Source organism: Passer montanus, unplaced genomic scaffold, assembly GCF_014805655.1.
Source record: "Passer montanus isolate IOZ18808 unplaced genomic scaffold, ASM1480565v1 scaffold15, whole genome shotgun sequence".
Lineage (NCBI taxonomy): Eukaryota > Metazoa > Chordata > Aves > Passeriformes > Passeridae > Passer > Passer montanus.
Window position 1 is genome coordinate 3,747,408 of NW_024362051.1, and position 22,378 is coordinate 3,769,785.

Genomic DNA, 22,378 nt, shown 5'->3' on the forward strand with positions numbered 1-22,378 from the left:
CCACAGTCTTCTGGCAAAATTTTATCTTTGCTAATTAAATTCTGCCCTGCTAAACTCCCCCTGTAATTTTAATTGGATTTTGCATTCCTCAATGTATGCCATAAATTGTTGTGTGAGGCTACTTTGTGATGTTAAATGGCTGCATCTAATTTGTAGCTAGCATACTCCTTAACCCCTAATACATATAATGATAATTTGGGAAGTGATTTAAAATTTGTTGATTTTCATAGCTAAAATCCATGAAATCTTCATCAGACAAAACTCATTCTCAGTTTCCCTTAGTTTTCTCAAGGGATTTTCTTTGGCTAAAAACTGTGTTAGAGAATTGCCTTTAGGGAATGTACAGGTAGAATTGCAAAGTGTTTCTTTAAAAAAAAAAAAAAAGCCCATCTTTGTCCATGCTGTGAACTAATTTTAAAAGAAAGTACTGCAGGACAAAGACTGCAAATTATTCTCATGAGACAAGAGTCAGGTACTAAAAACGGTTTTTCTTTATGCTTTAGACAAGTTAGCTCTTCATATGATTATGTATTAATTTACACATAGCATAAATATATAGTTTAAGTGAATTTAGATAAAAATAGAGCCATAAACACTTCTAGTCTACCAAAGGTGAAGTAAAGACAGGTTGAAAGCGAAATTGTTTTCCTTGGATTTTCCTAATGTGTTTCTGAATAATATTCCTATTTAAGGACCTTTCTTTATTGCAATGGATTTTTACCTTTTCCAAATTTTATTTGCATTCCTATAATTTCAGTTCTAAAACACATCTGACTTTTCCAAACTAGAATGATTTTTCCCTTGATCACAGTTTTTTATATGAACGAGTTTCTAATGAAGCCTAGTGTTGTAGTGATGGTAAAAATAGCTGAAAATATGCACCCAGGAAGAGCTAAACAGTTTTTCTGATCACCTTTCTGTTTGAAAAACATTTGTTGGTAGATCTCCAACAGGTGCAAACCCTTAGGAATCTATTCATAATAACCCCATCTGAGCCACTGTCCCTGTGTCATTTCCTTTCATCCGAAATTCTGAGGTTTCTGCATTACAAATCTTTCTGAAATATTGACATACAGTAATTCTGCACAACAGAGGTGATGAAAGTGCAGCTTCTGTATTTCTGCTCACTTAAAAGATTATTATCGACAGAGTAAGGGAAAATCCTTTTTCAAAGAAGGTGTCATTGCTGGACATGCAGCTCTGATGTAAAATCCATGGGAATGTTGCCATTATCATGTACAACAATTATACATTTGATAATAACTTGTTTTTCATTTTTCCTAGTACTCATTGTTATTTATATGGGATCTTTCTTTATATACTTGATATTAAAGTTATATTTGTTTATATTCATAGCTTTATGTATTAGGTGGTGTAATTATACTATTTAGAGTGTAATTATGTTATTACAGATTTTAAAATCTGGATATTCAGAAGGAAATATGGCATATTTTTAAATATATTTTCAGAAAAAAATAATGCTTTCTGCTCTTTTAAATTGATTATTTGCTAGTGTGTCAGCCTCTTTAACTGTTGGTATTACATTAGTTCCCCATCTTCAGCTACCAACCTTCTTCCAAGTGCAGTGATCCTACAGAAAATGTTAATATTATAGAGCTATTTTCTGTATTTAATGGTGCATCAAATAGCTGTAATGGACAGGTCATGAATACATTTGGGTTAGTGAAGAGGACAAAAGTGCAGCACAGATTTTTTATTTTTTTTTTACATTGTAATTAAACTGGCAGAATGCCTTCTATGTGTTCCATTTCATCCAAAATCAAAACAAATAAACAAACCTTGCAAGTAAGCTTAGTATTTAATATTATTAGGTCCTTTAAGAGCTCTATAGATGTTGATGTATTTTGTAATATAATGTTGGAAGGTTTTTTATTGGTGATTTTAGCCATGTGTACAGTAAACTGCACAGAGAGTTCAGGGTGTGACTGAGGAGGTGTAGAGGTTGTTTAAGCCACCACAACTGAATGTGGGGCATCCTCTCAGAGAGCTGCTCCTCTCCATCCTCCTCTTGCTGGGTTCCTGGTATTCACCATGTGACCACAGGAATTTGGGTGCTCATTTGGGGATGACCCATTCTTTATGGTCACATGCATTTCTGTTTAAGGTACTCATGAGTATTTACCATTACTAGTGGCCAGGCAGTCCCATCCAGAGGAAGAGTCTAATGAGCCTCCAGGGAGAGCTGCTCCAGTTCATCCCTTTCAGGTTTGTCCTTGGCATGTATCTGTACTGACAATATTTAAGGCAGCACTGCATTATTATGAGATTGTAGATCTTGAAGGTTTTTGGTTTCCTTGAAGAAAAAGTATCCTATGTTTTCCCCGTTGACTTGGCAATGCTTTTTTGTTTCAATAGCTCTTGATACTTTAAAAAGCAAGAATCAGACTCAGTCTGTTTTTATGTATCTATGCTTGGTACAGGGAAGGAAATGAAAGGATTTCTTAGCTTCAGCTCTCTATACACAAATTGGATATTAGTACAGATCTTGTGTCCAGGAAAACATTGGGCTTGCATACCTTCCATTTGTCTAACAGCTCCCTGAGATGTTCCAAGTCAGAAGGGCAGTTAAAAGCCACTTGGGACAGGTCAATTTTTCAGTGTTCCCACTCCTAACTTGTGACAGAATGACATGATAAACTCAAATGAGAAAGATCACTATCTTCAACTCAGTGCCTTCCAAAGATGTTTTGTTTCACATTTATTCTTTGCCACACAAGAGGCCTTTCATTTTAAGCTTTGGACAAATAGTTGCTTTATACAATCACAGTAATAAAATATTTCCTTATAATTTCTACAGCATTCACGTACTTGTAACATAAACAGGGCACAGCAGTAATGATGCAAAGTTGGGAGCAGAGAGGACAATGGTTTGATAACCATGTTTACAAGGTGGCTGTTAGGTACATGCCTCAGGGATGTGTTCCTGGCACCAAGGATGCTGCAGAGCAGAGGTGGAATCCAATTCTCATATTTATGGTAGCAGAGCTCACTGTACTTTCAGTTTCTTGCTTCTGCACTGAAGCAATGTGTTCCCTACAAGTAGCAACTTTTCTGATTCATAAAGCCCACAGACACATACAGGATAACACTTCCAAAGGAAAGACAAAGTTAGAAAATAATATAAATGTAGATAATGGCGTGTGTGATGCACATAAGCCTTGGGTTGTAAGGATAAGCTAGAAACGAATGTCACTGTGTAAGGGAAAGGGCAGATTAAATAAGGAACAGACAGACATAGGTATGGAATACTGGAGGTTTATCTGAAAATAGTTACATTGCTGTTTTGGTGGGTTGGGGTTTTTTTGTAGCTTGGAGGAAACTTTGACTCATAACTCCTTTAAGAATGATTTTGTGCAGTTGTGTCAGGACTGTATAGTGATTATGGAGCACTACTTATAACATATTCCATTGCTGCATGGTTTATTATACATTGCTGTATTATTCATGTGTTTTTCTCTAAGTTTTTTCTGAAAAAAGGATATTTATTTCAAAGGCACGAGAGAGGTGCAGTCCACTTGGGGCTCTCAGCAAAAAGTTGTATTTCTTTAACTTTTGTATTTGAGGCTGATTTCCTTTAATGTATGTTAAAATATTGTACTGGATTCTTCTTAATGAACATTTATATGCAGATATGCTGCTTTTCCAGCCCAAGAGGCAACCTTATGTAATACATATTTGCATATTGACACAGTTACAATACTAGAGCTAGAGGAAAACAGAATAAAAGTCAACAGGGTGTTAAAATGTGCTTGCAAGGAAAAGTCCCTTGAAGGCTTGGCATTATCTTGTCTCAGTCACATCTACTTCATGAAATAGGCATAGCCTCGAGCAGTGCCTGGAGTTGCAGCTCAGAAGAAAAGTGAGTGTTAGAAAAGTTACAGACAATTTTGTGAACTTATAAACTTCTAAAATGTAGTAATGAAACCTAGTATGATACATCAGTGCAGATCAGAGAAGAATACCAGATACTAAGTAAAAGAGTATATTACCTATAGAGCAGGATTTAATGCAGTTTGTGGTATATAAAAGCCAAAACTTTAAACTTGACTAGAGTAAGTGGACTTTGTTAGTGAAAAAAATGTGGGATGAGGTTGCATTTGCCATGGATTTACAGAAGTAGCTGCTGAGTGGTGTGTTTGAGGCTCTCAGGGTCAGTCTCCTGTGCCAGATAATGCAGAGAGCTGAAGTAGCTTTCATTCTCCTTTGGCCTGGTCCCCATCTCCTATTAAAACACTTCCAATTCCTGCTACCTTGTGCATACCCATCCACAACCATTAGCATCTTGTGACCCACCAAATAACTGTTCTCTGTATGCCATTTCCAAAAGCTGGAGGGATGGGTGTCAAAAGAATTTATTCCAGCCCCTTTCAGCATCCTAGGAAAGTAGTTGGGATCCTGCCAACAAACCTGTGCTGTCTTTTCTGATAGAGGTGTCACAACAGAGTTTCCTGCAGGAAAGTCCTCTGAGCCTTGAGGCATACAGCTCCCACTAAAATATTTTGAGGAGGCAGCGATGTGGTTTCTGATACCAACCAAGCTGTGTGAAGGACACAGAAATGTTACAGGACTATCGCAATTTTTAGAAAATAATGATGTAGTTCTAACAATATCATGGTCTATAATTAAAGTTCCTATAAACTTCATTCACATGGTACTGTATAAATAGTTCTCCACATCAAAGGTAGATGTAATTATCCTTGAAAAACTTGTAGATGACAGAAGACTTATCCAGATAGGAAAGAAAAAGTCCCCAAATCTATATATGTGGATGACTTTAGAAGGAGCATTAATTATAGCTTGCTCATTACTAAAAGAAAATTAATTTCTGCAGGTTCAGGTAAGTGAACCCAATCATTATTCTACATGTGTAAAAATCTGTGGGGGTTTTTATGTTGTAATGAATGTTTCACTTTTGGCAATAACAGATTTTAGCATGTTCCTGCTGGACAGTCCAATGTTCCTAAACCTTCATAACCAGATTTTTTACCTAAAAGTAGAAGTGGTTTAGATACTGTGATGTCCTTCAGGCAAAGATGGAATAATATTTCAGAATATTACCTCACACTTCATTGCAAGCTAGCATATCATAATGAATATTTTTCTAAATTGAAAAAATGGCACAGCCACAAACAGAAGGGCTTTCTTCTACAAATTGCATTTTTCTCCTTGTGGCCTTATATTTTTAATACAGCTATGGAATAATTAAACAGAGTGGAGTATTAATGCAAATGCAATTTTATAAATAAGGTAAAGGTTGCCAGATGTTGTTCATTTTTCCTCTCTTTTTTTTAATGTACATCAGCATTCAAAATGTAGGCTGGTAGTGGGTTGGAGGAAACTTAGAACATTTGGTCTTACATATCTAAGGTATTAAAAATTGAGCTTGTGGAGATGATGCTTTGCTGATTCATTTGTTTGGATATACCACTCATTTCTATTTCCAGATTCAGAAAGACCAATTCTTAAATCAGACAAGAGAGCAAACAGCATACACAGTCTTTTTATTAAGTCTTCTCTGAAATAAGCAAATTGTGAGCTTTGTTTGTCTAAGAGAGAACAATATTCAATGGCCATGATAATTTACAGATTACATTTAATTGTTTTGGACAGCAATTTTCCTTTGCATAGATTAGTTAATGTAGTCAAATGAGATAAAATATAGGAATCAGCTCAAATCATTAAATACAGGCTGCAGTGATGAAATTCATGGTAGGGTGCAAATATAAGTATTTGGTATCCCTACATGATCCTTGTCCTTACTGAAAAGAGAGAGGAGATTTTTGTCATTTACACCCACTCACTTTGGATGTACATTTTACTATAAAAGTTCTGTTCCTGAAATATGGCCTTTCAAAAGTAGAAGACAGTTGCTAATAATTATTTTCAAGGAGCAGAAACAGTGTTTAGTTTTACACAGAGTTGACGGTTAAGATATTTCCATCAATCTTCAAAAATATCTTTTCAGAATACAGTTGAAAAACTCAGTGTGTCTATATATATATATATGCATTAAAGTACCAAAAATTGTTCCCTCTCACCCATGTTGACTATTTAATATTATGCCAAAAGACCACAGTCCTTTCTATTTGAATAATTATTCATACACATCCCTCATTTAAAAACACAAAAGAGTTTTCATATTTGATTGTGGGGTTGATGAGATTACCTGTGCAAATTTATGGACTTTTTAAAATGATCCAGTTAACATATGAGAGGCATCATCCATTTACTGAATTGTTCAGTTGAACATTTTTAGCCATGTTCATTAAAGTGTGTGCACTTCACTACCAAGCTCTTTAAACTGGAGGGTTTGGGTGTGGAAGAAGGGTCAAGCAGACCTTGTACTTGAGTACTCTCTGGACATTCTGAGTTCCCTCTTCCATGTGGATGTCCCAGTTCAGCTTTCTGGGACTTGTGTTCTGTCTCTGATTGAGATTAAATCTTGTGAACTAGGGTAAACATTTGTTTTCCTATAAGCAATTTCTGATGCCTGTGTGATATTTAAGGTATTTTTAAATTATTTTTTATTTAACTTTGAATTTTTTTCATTGATTTAAATGTGGAAGCAAATAGCTATGAATTATGTCATAAAATCTTCAGTCTTTAAACATAGGAAATAATTTATATTTTCACTTTGTTGATCGTTCTGGGAAAAAAAAAGCCCATTGCCTGCTTATACCTGATTGCACTTGTCTTTTCTCAATGGTTATTTTAACTTGAGTTCTGTTCATTTTTTAATTTAATGGCATTGAAATAGATCACTTAAGTATTCATGTATTCATTTTTATCCTGTTTACATCAGTTCACATTTCAATAGAAATTTATTTCTGCCTAAATGTTGCTTTCCTCAGCAATGATTGGTATCATTTTCATGGTTGCATATTGCAATTTCCTACCGCATCTTTGAAGCTCTATCATTGTGAGAAGTAAAAGTAAATTTCTTGGGTTTTCTGAGTCACTGAAAATAAAATTGAGATTTAAGAAAATAGTTCATTATATTGGGTTTGTTAATATTGAGTTTCAGAGTTTTCTACTATAGTCTACTTTTAATTGCAAATGAAACCAAGCTTCCCACCATCTTTTATGTCTAGGACAGATTTGTCGTGTCTCACATAGTCACTTGTATGTTCCAGAACTCCTTTTTTTCTGTGGTATGTGTAATAAGGAAATAATAAACTTGACTGCACAAGTCTAATGTATACCAATCTGTTTTGTTTTTTTTTTAATTTAAAGATTAAGGGGTTTTTTCTTCATAATTTTAGTAGTAGTGAATGTGAGAAATATGTTTAGCTCTAACATTATATTGACAACTGTTGCCACCCATGTTTTCCTCACATATGTGCTTAATGTCAGCCATGCTACACTGAAGTAACCTTCAAGATGATCCAGACTTAATCAATGTGCTGACATAATGCTGTCAACCTTATCCTCAGAAAAGGTCACCTGCTAAATGAAGTAAGTGGGTTAGGGAATACAAACTGTGGCAGAAATGGGGGAGAGGATGTTTCTGTACTCTATAAAACATCATCTAAAGCTGTTTGTGTGCCTACAGAAATCAGATACCCAATTTCCACAGTGATGGAAATCCCTGGACTTTAGCCATTTAAATAAATAAAACTGAGCCAGATGTGTTGTATTTTATTATGTTCTGGGATATATTTAATGCATAAACATGGCGCTTGGTCTGCAGGACAAAAGGATGATGGAAATCAGAAGGAAAAAGATGAAGAGCGTCCTTGTGTGCAGGACGTGGGAAAGATCTGAGCTCCAACCTGCCCAGAGAGTGCCCAGCTCTCCCTGGAGCCCCAGAAGGAGCTTGGCTCTGGTGCTGGGGCACCCTGTCTGTGCCACTCAGCCACCATGACCTTCCTGTCACCGGGCACTTCTGCTCCACATGCTCTTGTCTCTGCTGGGTAAGGAGCTCCTGGGCTTGCAGGAGCTCCACAGTGTTGAATCCAACAACTTTTTAGATCATTCATCCTGGTGGGAGTAACTGAACTTCTAGAAGCAAAAAGATTGCAAGAAATTGCTGTGTTCCAGGATATAAAATGGTTTTGAATATTATTGTGTGGATACAGTTCTCCCTATCTGATTCTGATCTCTCTTTCTTTTCCTAGAAATATTGTAGCAGTGGAAATATATTTATGAAAGCATTTTGCAGGAGGTGTTCTAAAGTATAAATGATTTTCAGTGAAATCATTAGGGGAAAAAAAAAAAAAATTGAGAAGTTCCATCAAGATACCTATTCTGTAAGTTACCAGGTTTCCTGTAAGAATCAGCTTGAAGAACCTACACAAAAATTAAACTTGATTCTGTTAATATCCTGGAAATCCCACTCTAAGTCCTGGAATCAATGTTATCATTTCATTTGTTAATCAAAAGACATTTTCTTTTTTAAAATAGCTGTATATAGAAATTTCAGCATTGCATTTCTGTCTCTTTCTTTAACCTACCCCACTCTGCCCAGTAAAGGAGCCAGTTTTACAACTTGAAGATGATTGTTTTTTGAGAACGTTGCCAATTTAATCTAAAAATCAATTGAATTTCACTGCCATCAGAAAATTGTACATCCTCTTTGTATCCAAATCTTCAGAGCCTTAGGGGAAAAAGCCTTTGAAGTGGAATGTAAGAAGAATTTTAATGTTTTGTGCAGAAAGACAGAATTTAGATGGGATGAGAAAGAGGAAAAAGAAACAAGTGTGATGTGCTTTTTTTCAATTGCTCTGGCACACAAACTGGTTTTCCTACTCACCCTTGTATCACCCCACTGGTTTCAGCACCTCACGTCTTATGTTCTCCTCAGCTTTAAACATCTCTGAAAATTCAAAGAAACACTTCTAACTTTCCCTTTCTGGCTATGTTTTTGAATGAATAAGTGAATTGAATAAGTGAATTGAATAAGTGAAGGCTGAGGTGATGCAGTGAAACAGGTTTGAGAGATCTGAAAGGCTTCCGAATTTCAAAATATGCTTTGCACGTTACTTGGGATTTTATAAATAATTTTGCTGTTTACTCTGTGTAAATGCAAAGCTGTTGAAGAAAATCTTGAAAAGGAGGGAGTAGTGGTTATATGTTTAAAAATAAATGCATAGATGTGCTACTAAAGGTATTCTACAGTCTATTTTGCAAACAGGATTAATCACTTAATTTTGTATTTCTTTACAGTGTTCATCTCATTTTAAAGGGCCTGTAGATGTCCAGTTCTTCAATTACTCTGAAAGTCTATGACCTAAATTTATATAAATTAATGTATTATGATTGCTAGCTAACAATATTTTCTATAGTTGTAATCAAAACATTCACTTGGGTATAGATATCATACATGAGTTCTCTCCATTTTATTTTGGGAAGCTACCATATTGTGAGTGGTTAGCCAAAGAAAATTCATTTGATAGCAGCAGGAGAAATTAAGTACTTGTTACTCATTCCCTGGCTATGAGGCCATAGGTTTTTGTGTATAGTAATGCACATTTGATTTTTTCCCCAAAAATGCCATATGTATAATGCAATTTTGCTTTTCTCCACCAGGTATAGGCTGTTCATTTTTTAAATGGTTGCTTTTTAATAGTATTTATGTCCAGAATATGCTGTCAGCTGAGTTCTCATACATTTTTTATTGGTGAGCAAAAGACAAATACCTCAGGTGATCAAAGGACTGTGTGCTCCCCACTTTCACCGAGTCTCCAGACCCACTCAGCAAAAATTTTGAAGCAGCTGAGAAGTGTTTCATCATAATTTTATGCTCAATGCTCAGAATCATAGACACTGGTTGTAACTGGAGGAGCAGTTGTTTGGATAAGCTCTAGCAGCTGCAGGTGGGATTCAGACAGTTGCCAACAGGATGCTTTTGTCTCCTGTGTCCCCTGGTCAGGGCTGAGGTGGCTCTCCTTAGCTCAGAGGCGATGCAGGACGTGTGCATGTAGTGCCCAAGCTCCCACAAATGGTTCAGAACAAAGAGGTTAGGGCATGGCCTCAGAAATCTCCCTTTGTTTTGGGCACATTTTCACTGTTTTGTGTTTGTCATTTCCTTCTCTCCCCCAAAAAAACAGCAGCTGCCTTATCTTCAGTCTCCAGGTGCTGCCACAGTGTCACTGATGTGGAGCACTTGAATTCCTTCACAGTGCACACCGAAGATGTGTACATGTAAAATATCTCTGGGCTGTCATGTATAAACTGCAGCATTGTGAGGCACTGCATCCTGATAAATCATGAGTTTTTCAGAAAAATCTGCTTATTTTCTTCCATTGTATGGTGTTTCTGATAATTGTCTTGTGTCTAAATATTTTCATTTCAGTCAGTAACGTTACAGCTTTCGTTTTAGGTTGTTTGTATTAGAAGAATTTCCTATTTTTGACTTGTCTTGAATAGGCTGGAAAAAAATTGGTGCTTTTATAGTTTCTATGTGAAGGGGGTTTTATTTTATGTTCTATTAGTTGTTTGTTTTTCCTCTACAGTGCTTCGTCATCTGTCATCCCTCAATGCATACAGGATGATAAACTCCCTGTCCCTGTTAATGGCAGTCGAGAATGTTTTGCTTCTCTCAGGATTGGTGCCATATTACCAGGACAATGTATTGATTTGGGTGACTGCCAGTGTGTGATGCATGACAGAAATGAGAAATTGAACTTTCTGAACGTGAAGTAAATCGTGCTGATGATGATGTATAAATGACTGAGGGAAAAGCAATCAATCAGATGCTCTCTGCTGGCAGCAGAGCTACATACAATTTAATATATAGTAAACCAACAGTTGTTTACAGTCTAAATCAAATAGTGTTCTGTGCTAAACTCATATTCTTGCAAAGATTACTTGGAACATTTTTGGGTTTAGTATGCTTTCCTTTCTGCTTTACCAACATGTGGTGTCTGATAATTCAGAAATATTGAACTGCCTCTATTAATTCTTGCTTTTTCTTGTCAAGAGCTACAGATTGTTTTTTCCAGACTGCTTATTACTACTTTAAATTGGTTGATCTTTAAGTAATGTTAACTTATAAGTAGAGTTGTTTTGAGTCCCAGATACCTGCAGAAGGAGTTTATTATAGCCACAGGTAATTGGACTTTACTGTAAAACATCCACTAGAGACTTGAATAGGCCCATTCTCTCTTTTGGCAGATGTTTTGCAGATATTAGACTTATATCTAATTATCTTTGGGTACTCTAGCAGTACACAAGAGCATTCATGTGCAGATGACTGTAATATTATTTGCTTTCCTTCTCCACACTCTGAAAGGAATGGGATAATTTATCCTTTTTGGAAAGAGAAGTATTTTAATGAAGGCTTAAAGAGACTTCCTGAAATTCTCCTTATTGACAAGTCCTGTCATTCTGGGTCTGTCTCAGTTTATTAGTTGCACAATGTAAGACCCTTCAGCAGCAGGGAATTCTGCTCAGTTGTCCCCTAAGCCAGCCAGAGCTGCAGAGCTTGCAATGTTCCATTTGAACTTTGGGGTGGGAGTTTCCAAGGATTTCTCTCTCTAAGTTGTCAATGTTTTCTTCACCTTAAGGCTGTGAGAATCCAGAGAGGAGCTGAACCAAGTATTCCTGGTAGAGGGAAATGCTGAAGCATTTGGCAGTCAGCTGGAATGTAAATCCTGGAGGTCTCTTGTGTGAAGCCTGCTATGATTAGACAGTTCAAGGCTAAACTGTTCATAGGCAGTTCAGCAAAAAAGTTGTTCTAACAGATATTCTAAAAAATACAACCAAATTACAAGCCATTTGGGCTTTTTATAAATTTTGTTTTCTCACATAGAAAAGTGGGCTTTTTCCCGCTGAAACTTATTTTGGCATTTGGGTTTGGTTTTGTTTGTTTGTTTGTTTGTTTTTTTAATAAACAAAATAAAAATAAAATACTAATTAATTAGATGTGAAATTTAACAATTTTGTAACCTCAGAATTAAATATATTACCTTGATTAATCCAAGTTCAGTAAATGGTATTAGAACGTGGAACTTGTCATTGGAGGGCAGGGTTGATGTCAGAATATCAGCAAAACTTGACAATATCACATAGATTCTCCCAAAACAGTAATACCAACCTTCCTAAACTCTCTAAGGGTATTGTTTCATATTTTTCATAACATGAAGTGCAGTAAGTTGCTTTTATATCTCAACATCAGCCAATGTAATTATTCATCTTTGCTTTATTTTAGACTTTATTTTATTTTAGATTTTATTTTGTCTCTCTGAAAGCCTAGAGAAAGACTTGACAAATATGCAGTTGCTAGGCAGGGAAACATAAGTAAACTGTCTGCCTCTTTTCTGAAGACAGCCTTGTGACCAGGAAAGTAAAAGAGTCTCTTATGCAAAACTCTGGAATTGCTATCAACATACTATAGAAATATATCTGCCAAAATACTTTTAAAAATTGTATGTATTAGATAGATTTTTATAGTTGATTCAGTGTTTTTACAGATTATTTGGTTCATGTCTTCAAACTTGCTTGCCTTCTGCTAATGATGTATACCTGGATTCTGCTTGGACTATCAAAAATTGATGATGCACAGGAGCAATTTTACAGATTCTATGCATTATTCCCTGAAATTCAGTGGTATTTGAGCACTCTAAAATGGTATTTAGTGTTCAATTTTGTCCTTAGTCTGTGGATAAGGAGTTAAAATCAAGGTGTTTTATATATTTATTATCTCAATTTGCAAAAGAGTCATGGTTATTATTCTGTGTTTTAGTTTCAATTACAAAAATCTTTAGATTAATGCATAATGAAACATTAATGAATATTGTATTTCCTGGTTTTGCAATAGATTTATTTCTGATGTCTCACAATCATTTCTGTACACCAACTCTGGAGCATGGAACTTGGCTCAGGTGCCATTTGGAAACCCAGATTCCTTTTCCATGGATATGTTTTATCACTGTGTGAACATGTGCTGTGTTCTGGGGTGTTTTGTTGGGTGGTGGGAATTTTATTTTCTGTGGTTGATTTCTTGTGGGTGTTTTTTTGCCACTGATGGGTGGTTGCATCTGCTATAGTTCCTTCCTATGAGGCCTCCTACAAGCCTTACTGAATGTGCCTGTCTTTTACTGCCTTCAAGACATTTTAGAAAAAGAATTATGCTGTTTTACAACTAAAAACTAAACATTGCCAGTGCTGATGTTTCAGCTCAGGGACAGAAATTACAGCAAACTTGTGCTGTTTTATCCAGCCTTGGGATCAGAAGTTACCTTAAGCTGATGTACAGAGATGGGATGTGTGTAGTCTTAATTTGGTTTTAAAGGTCTGTTTTGTTAATACATTCATGTAATGTATCTTCAAAAAAAAAAGAAAAACAAAGCCAACAAATATTAAAATGCACCTAGGATTGCCTTTTGAAGTTATATTTGGAATGACCTGTGTCTGTATGTTTACAAATGGCTTAATTTTAGAAATATGTTTTATATGTTTTGAGTAAATGAACTGTTCCCCATGATGTCAGAAGAGATTTATATCTCACTTGTTTATTCCTGTTTTTATAGATGGCTATACAACAGATGACATTGAGTTTTACTGGCGTGGGGGTGATAATGCAGTCACAGGAGTGACAAAGATCGAGCTGCCACAGTTCTCCATTGTGGACTACAAGCTTATCACCAAGAATGTTGTTTTCTCTACAGGTTTGTGGAGGGGAACTTAAAAGGGGAATTCTTTTAAAGACTTTTAAAACTGGATTAATTCTTAGTGTGCAGTTGAGGAGCAAAACTTTTAGAAACAGGAATAAAATAGAGCAGCAGCTGTGAATTTGGAAAGCAGAGGTTTCTGTTACAGCTTCCAAAGTGCATAAGGCACCATTCATTAACATCTGTAATCTGGCATGTTAAGGCTCATCAAATGAGCCTTAACATGCCAGATTATTTTCTGTTTACCTATGAAAACTGATAAAGCCACACCTCTGTGCCATAAAACCAACCCAGCATGTAGGATATTTATTAACCTTTTCACTGTATTTTTAGTGTTCCTTTTGCTAAGTTGGGGATGTATTAGACTAATTATTTTGTCTTCAACATAAAATCTTTAAAATGCTTGTTCCAGGATTTTCAGTTTATCCTATTCTAGCAAGTGTATGACTTTCTGAGGGCTGAAAAGATGCTTTCTGAGAAGGAACAGAAAATCAGATTGCATTTCATGAGATAAAAAAAAAAATTAAAAAAAAAAAAACAAAACCAAAATGAACATATTTCAATGACATTAAATTGTTCAAGAGAGGCAAGAGTTGGATTGGGCTGTTACTAGGAGATGTTTTCTACCTACTTGAGAACCCCATTAGGTGTGTTTAAAAAAATATCTTCAAAACTCACTGTCCAGATATGGGTACAAAATATTTTTGGAATGACTACAAAAGGATTGTACCTCCCAAATTCTTCAAAATCAAGCAGAAATGGTACTTAAAGAATGATTTCTAGGCACCCATATTAACACATGTTACACATAAAAAATGCTACAATATTTCTGGTGTCCAGTGACAAAAGAGGAGTGTTGCATTTCCTGGAGAGAACTTTAGGATCAGGGTCACACTGAAGCTGGCATATCACAGTTTGTCAGGGAAGAGGAATTTCTGTGCTTTGTTGCTCTGATGTGTATTTTGGCTTTTGATTGTTGAATGTTATGATTACCAGCAGATAAGCAACTAGAGCATCTTTGTACCCTTAGCATAAAAGATTATTTAATCCCAATTCTTACTAGAAATTCTGCCCTGAATATCCTGGATCTTTCAGCTCTGAGTGTACTCTACATTGAATGAAAAAATAAAACAAAAATGACAGAAAAGAAAAATGTTTTCAGGCTTTATACAAATAAATTATGGCCATACCAAATATTCTCTTTTAGGTGCCTACCCAAGGCTGTCTCTCAGCTTTAAACTTAAGAGAAACATTGGTTACTTCATTCTGCAGACCTACATGCCTTCTATTCTGATCACTATCCTGTCCTGGGTTTCCTTCTGGATTAATTATGATGCTTCAGCTGCAAGAGTTGCTTTAGGTAGGCATTTTTACACATCTCATGCAGTGTGCATTAGCTGAATGGTTTTTCTAGCTTCTGGCTGAGTGGATAGTGCATGATTTGAAAATAAAAAATATATGTGTTAGATCTTTTTATGTCTGGCTTGTTAAGCTTTGTATTATTTGCATCAGCATTTAAAACATCAGAATTTAAATAAAAATTAAAGTGATTTCATGTCTGAATCAGCTAACTTTATAATAATTGTAATCAAAATTAGCCTAATTGTCTCAACATATTCTGTTCTTCTTTTGCTGCTTGTTTTTTTCTCTGAAAAGAATGCACTTAGCCTGCATTTGCCCATAGCAGTCCAGATCACACTTCCAGCATTGTGTTATAGATTATAAATTGCTTACACACTTATAATCTATAACACAGCATTGTGTTATAGATTATAAATTGCTTTTCCTTTCAGGAATTAAATAAAGTTTTACTAGATTTGTATAGCTCACTTGTCCTTACATTGAGGGACGAGGCTGTGCCTCAAATCCAGCTCCTGGCTCCTCACTTCAAGACAGACATGGAGGGGCTGGGATGAGCCAGAGAAGGGCAGCAGAGCTGGGGAAGGGTCTGGAGCACAGGACTGAGGAGGAGCAGCTGGGGGAGCTCAGCCTGGAGAAAAGGAGGCTCAGGGGGGACCTTCTGGGCCCTAAAACTCCCTGGGAGGAGGGTGCAGCCAGCTGGGGGTTGGTCTCTTCTTACAAGTGAAAAGACAAGAGGAAATGGCCTCGAGTTATGCCAGGGGAGGTTTAGATTAGATCCTAGGAGAAATTGCTTTACCAAAAAGTTTCCAGCCTTGGCAGAGGGAAGTGGTGGAGTTACCATCCATGAAGGGATGTAAAAGGTTTGAAGATTTGGTGCCTGGGGACATGGTTTAGTGGAGGATGTGGCAGTGCTGAGTTAAAGGTTGCATTCAATGTACTTAAAGGTCTTTTTCAACCTAAATTATTGTGTCTGATTTTTTTTTCCTTGCTGTTACCTTACGTTCCAAAAGCAAAACTGTTTCCCTAATTAATCTCTAGAGTATTTGTATATCTCATCACTAGTCCTATGTGTATCTGTTTATTCTGTGCCCCTCATCATAATTCCAAAAATAAGTATATCTATTGCCAAATTTTGTCAAAATCAGACTGATTCCTGCCAGTACAGCTCTTGTATAGCTAAAATAAGTAAACTCCCTTAAAAGATGCCATTGAAAATTTGGCATTTTAATGTTATAAAATACATCCGAGTTTTACCAGACTTTTCTATGTAGCATTTTGCCTTAAGAATTTCAGACTGCAGACATTCTGAAAATGCTGGAGGAAAGCAAGATAAAGCAACTGTAGCCTGTAATTTTTAACTGAGACTCATTACAGGAGGTTGCAGTTTATCTGGTTAAAAATATACTTATAGAATCCAACTACTGTTTGCTTGACTGAACTCACTTTATTACAGGTGTAGTGATTTTTATGCTATGCAAGAGATCCAAGTCCAAGATAAGGACAGAACAAGATGTTCCTGAAAAAATTCAAACACATAAATGAAACCTACAGAGGGTGGTGGCAAGGTCAGATAGCCTGTGAGAAATACACAAAAAAAAATGTGAGCAGCCAAGGATCAGGTTAGGGAAGCTAAAGCCCTAAGACAGAACTAAATCTGTCCAGGGACATCAAAGGCAACAAGAAAAGCTTCTGTATAGGTTCATTGGTGCTAAAAGACGATGAGGGAAAATGGGAGTCCTCTCTGAAAGGAAACAGGAGGCCTGGATAGCCAGGATTTGGAGATGACTGAGGTACTGAACACCTTTTTAATGCCTTGCTCTCATGGACACGTGCTCCAGACACATTGCCCAAGCTGCAGAAGGCAAAGGCTGGGACTGGGAGAATGAAGAACCATCTGCTTAAGGGATCTTGTTGGAGACCATCTAAGGAACGTGGCAATCCCAAGCCCAAAGCCCATGGGACCTGATGAGATGCATCCACAGGGCCTGAGGGAACTGGGAAATGAATTGGCTAAAACTCTATCCATCATACTTGAGAAGCCATGGCAGTCTGGTGAAGTTTCACTGACTGGAGAAATGGAAGCAAAGCCCCATTTTTAAGAGGAGGGGGAAAAAAGAAGACTTGAGGAACTACAGAACTGTCAGTCTCACATTGGTGCCTGTCAAGATCATGGAGTAGATCCTCCTGGAAGCTATGCTAAGGCACATGGAAACCAAGGAGGTGATTGATGAGAGCCAGCCTGGCTTCACTAAGGGCAAGCTGTGCCTGACAGAGTCTGTGGCCATCAGGTCCCAGCACTGGTGGAATGAGGGAAGAGCAACTGATGTCATCTACCTGGGCTTGTGCAAAGCACCTGACACTGTTATGCATGAGATCCTTCTCTCTAAACTGAAGAGTCATGGATTTTTTTGGATGGACCACTCAATGGATAAGGAATTGGCAGAATGGTTGCACCTAAGTAGTTGCAGTCAACAGTTTGATGTCCAAGTGGAGACCAGTGAAAAGTGTCCTTAGGGGTCTGTGTTGGTATTGGTGTTGCTTAACATCTCAGTCAGCAATGTGGACAATGGGATTGAGGCCATCCTCGGCAAGTTCCTGAGCTGTGTGGTGCTGTCCGCATGCTGGAAAGAAGAGATGCCATCCAGAGGGGCCTTAACAGGCTGGAGAAGTGTCAGAGAGGCTTTGAGAGCCTAAAAGGGGTCCAAGAAAGTTGGAGAGGGACTTGGGACAAAGGGGAATGCCTTTAAACTGACAGCTGAGGATTTAGCTTAGATCTTGGAAAGAAAATATTCACTGTGAGTGTAGTGAGAAAGTGGATCATGTTGTCTGGAGTTGGGGTATCCCTGTTCCTGGAAACATTCAATGCCAGGGTGGATGGGGTTATGAAAAACCTGGTTGCTCATAGTAGAAGGTTCCCTGCCCATGGTACTAGATGGTTTTGAAGATCCCTTCCAACCCAAACCTTTCCAGGATTCTGTTAATATGAAAAGAGGTTAGAGATATCTTTTTTCCCACCAGGGTGAAAAAACATATTTTTCAAATACAGCATTTGAATAGTATAAATTATTATTCTAGAAAATAAAATTATTTCAATCACTAGACTTCTCAATTCTTTTTTCCAGGAATTACAACTGTGCTCACAATGACAACAATTAACACCCATCTTCGAGAGACTCTTCCCAAAATTCCATATGTGAAAGCCATTGATATGTACCTTATGGGATGTTTTGTCTTCGTTTTCATGGCTCTACTGGAGTATGCATTGGTCAACTACATCTTCTTTGGCAGGGGACCTCAGCGTCAAAAGAAAGCAGCAGAAAAAGCTGCCAGTGCCAACAATGAGAAGTTGCGAATGGATGTCAATAAGGTAAACTGTAATGAGGATAAATTTTTAGCATTTTCCCAGGAAGACAGGCTCTTACTTCTGTCAGACAGTGCTTTAAAATATGATTTCTTGTAGAAAATGAGGGGAGTGGAATTATTATGACCTTGTCTTAGCTCTGCAGAGCAGTGTGCTTTGCCACCTCAGCAATGAATGCTGCCCTCCAGCCCGGAAAGCTGAATGACTTGTTTCTAAAGCATGCAGTCAGTGAAGCTTTACTGAGAGATGTTTTCTTAGTCAGAATGTAGACTTGAATATGTACAACCTGTTTCCAAAGGAATAAATCCAAAATGATGGCTGTATATTCTAGGAAGAGCTGTATGGAACATTGGAACTAAAATCTAAATTTGAACTGCTTTCATAAATCTTTCAGATGAGCTGGATAAGAAATATTTGCCACAGAAGTGTTTAAAGTTTGAGAAGTTTGCATATTTTCAATGTCTAATGGGCCAGGATACTATTGACTAAATGAGGAACTTCTCAGAAATAAACCATCAATGTGCTGTGTACTTAATTTTGAATTTAAAGTGGCCCCCTAGGGATGGAGAATTGAGGCAGAAAAGGTATTTGCCAAGATACACACTTCTGGGAAAAGTATCCATTATGCTTAATGAAAATGAGGCACTTATCATAAAGCACTTGTAATTTATCACTTTGACCATTTTGGGATGAATTTCACACAGTGGCAAATCTGTGCTGAAAGCAAAAATGTTCTCAGTCTAAAATGTATAAACTTTCACACACATGCAGAATTGGAAAGTTAAATAAGATTGAATTATCTTTGGGGGTTTTTGGATGGAGGGGGTGAGAGGGTTGTGGGATTTTTTTTATTTTTTTTTTTTTTTTTTTTTGTCAGGGGAAGCTCTTTGATAATCCAAGGAGAAAAAATCAAAGTCAGAATCTTAAAAAAAAAAAAAAAGAAAAAACAAAACAAAACAAAAAAAAAACACCAAAAAAAAACCACCAAGGAATTGTCTGTCAGTTGGAAACTTAAGTTTCATACAGCTCTAGTAGTGAAATTTCTAATGTTTGTTCAGAACCTCTACACACAAAGTGGGTCTGCTGACTGAAGAACTTTTTATTCCAAAAACAAAATAGTTTTATAGGTTATAGTTTATAGTCTTTTAAGAAGGAAAGTTATATCACCATGGTTCAGATCTCATCCTTTTTTTTTTTCTTTTTGATTGGAGTGGGATATATTTTAATGAATGAAAGCATAATCATAATGATGAGTTTAATGTTGATGTTATGTTACCATATACCATCTTTTAGCATTATAAAATTTATGAAGACACTGTAACATGTTTTTATTTCTATTGGTGATTTTTCAGCAATGAGAAAAAACAAAACAAAAACCACCAAAAAAAAAAACCACCAAGGAATTATTTGTCAGTTGGAAACTTAAGTTTCATACAGCTCTAGTAGTGAAATTTCTAATGTTTGTTCAGAACCTCTACACACAAAGTGGGTCTGCTGACTGAAGAACTTTTTATTCCAAAAACAAAATAGTTTTATAGGTTATAGTTTATAGTCTTTTAAGAAGGAAAGTTATATCACCATGGTTCAGATCTCATCCTTTTTTTTTTTTCTTTTTGATTGGAGTGGGATATATTTTAATGAATGAAAGCATAATCATAATGATGAGTTTAATGTTGATGTTATGTTACCATATACCATCTTTTAGCATTATAAAATTTATGAAGACACTGTAACATGTTTTTATTTCTATTGGTGATTTTTCAGCAATGAAAAAAATCCGTGAGATTTTATTTAAATTGTTAAGGTTTTTTTCTTTTTTAAAATTAAATTTCACTTTTAAAAATGCTATATTCTACCCTGTAAGTAATTTTGTAAGACTAGATCTGCATTTACCTGAAGTCTTTCCTCTAACATCAATGGAAATTTAAAGTCCATACCTGAGGTATATTTTTGTACACTTTGCTTCACTTGTGCTTCCAACATTCCTGTTCATACAATAGACCTTTCAGCTGTATAACAGAATAGCCAAAGCCCAGTGGCAAATTGCTGATCATGAAGCAGAATTTGAAAGCACTAACTGGTGTGTTAATCCAATCCACTAGGTAGAGTAAATTAATTTCAATAACTGTTGAACTTTACCAGCTTACAAGATTGACACAAGGTATACTGTGGAACAATTTTACTTTTTTTTTTTTTTCATAGTGAGCCTTTCAGTTAATGTTCTAGGGGATTGACACAATGTATACTGTGGAACACAAGGAACAATTTTACTTTTTTTTTTTTTTTCATAGTGAGCCTTTCAGTTAATGTTCTAGGCCACCATGGTTAGCAGTCTGTGGCAGTTCTGCTCTGGTATCCAGATCCACTCTGATCTGGTAATCAGGTTTGCAATCCTTTGAGCAATAGACAGGGAATCAAATAGGAGAGGATCAGAGAACTTGTCCTACTGCACAGACTGCTCTGGGGAGAAGGAAAGGAGCTGACAGCTGTTCTTGTTGTTTGACCAGCAGCAAGAAAACATATTAATATTTAATGGACCTGAATATTTTATCTATTAATGGGAGACAAATATTATGTAATTATTTTCATTTATAAGGATCAAAAAGGGGTCTGAACTGCTGAAATTAGTTCAAAAACAGTTTTTCATAAAAACCAACGTACTTTAGAAATGGGATCACACAAAAACTTGATCTTTAACTAGGCTCCAGTAGTGAAGGACTGATTTTACAAGGTATAAGTGTTGTGATATCACAAGATTCCTCTTGAACCATTATGTGCAATATTATGAATTCATAAGACTCAGATACTACGCAAGAGAAGATTGATGCCATGAGCAATAAACCTCAAAATATAAGGATGAAAACTTCTACACAAGACTTCTGTTGCTGCATTCAGCATTGACACTCTAAAAGAGGTAGATAAATAGTTATTGCAACTGCTGTTTGTAACACAGCATCTTTGCTTATACTTTATATACCAGCAAATCTGTAATAGTTTCCTTGCAATTCCAACACTCTTGTTTGGTAACAATCTCGTAAAACTTTCAATCAACAGAATGTGGTGAGAGGGGAAGTGCTGACTGGTCCTCTCATCCACAGCTGGTTGCAAAATCAAAGGAGAAGTTAATTCATGCTCCCTTTATGCTGTTGAATTCTCTTCCATGGACAGATCCCAGTGTGGACAAGGGCACTGGTAATCTCTCTATTTTTGCTTGGTGTTTTTCAGAAGATACTAGGGAGCCTAAAACACAGTGTGCAGTGGAAGCTTTTTTTCCATGACTGTGGCGTCTGCTGAATCCATTGCAATCTCTTGGAGATTTGGTGACTCAGGTGTCCTCTTTTTCCATTTGAGTGAACTCCATCAGGCTGGCTGCAGAGCTTCCCCAGGGCTATTCCAGATGAAACTGTGACCAAATCTTTCTTTAAATTTCACAATATATTCATATCATATGCAAAATCTGATAGTTTGGGGTTTGTTCTGTCTTTCTTTTTTAAATCATGGAATAGTTTGAGTCGGAAGGGACCTTTAAAGGTCACCTACTCCAACCTCATTTTAATGAGCAGGGCCATCTTCAGCTAGATCAGGTTGCTCAGGGCAGCATCCAATGTGACCTTGGATCCCTGTTTGCAGGGAGGGGGTATGCACCACCTCTCTGAGCAACCTCTTCCACTGTTTCATCCCATTTAAAAAAAGTTCTTCCATATATCTAGTCTGAGTCATCACATAAGATATACTCCCTTTTCAAAGATTGTTGATCCTCTTTACGGTAATGGAAAGGTAGGGAAGGAATTGGGCCTATATCATGATTTGATTCTTGGATACTGAAACCTGAGTTATAAAATCATGTAGAAATTTAAAAAACATAAAGCTCAGGCAGATTCAGGCTCAGTTACCAGCAGATACATTGCCACAGACTTGTTAAATCATATAGGACTTGCTTGATTTTCTTTGCAGTGAGTTCAGATAAAGATGGCTCAGAGTATCATCGTTTTACTCTTGAAACTTCTCAAGCTACTTCTTA

The 22,378-nt window shown here is 36.6% G+C and overlaps 1 protein-coding gene across 4 annotated transcripts in view; it reads left to right on the forward strand.

Annotated features, from left to right (window-relative positions):
- Positions 1-22,378, forward strand: part of GABRB2 (gamma-aminobutyric acid type A receptor subunit beta2) — a 138,161-nt gene that overhangs the window by 100,992 nt on the left and 14,791 nt on the right. For all 4 annotated transcript variants that reach the window (XM_039701378.1, XM_039701379.1, XM_039701381.1 and 1 more), the window contains 3 exons: positions 13,494-13,631; positions 14,842-14,994; positions 18,119-18,363. In XM_039701378.1, coding sequence (XP_039557312.1) covers positions 13,494-13,631; positions 14,842-14,994; positions 18,119-18,363 — 536 coding nt within the window. The remainder of the gene's footprint in view (positions 1-13,493; positions 13,632-14,841; positions 14,995-18,118; positions 18,364-22,378) is intronic.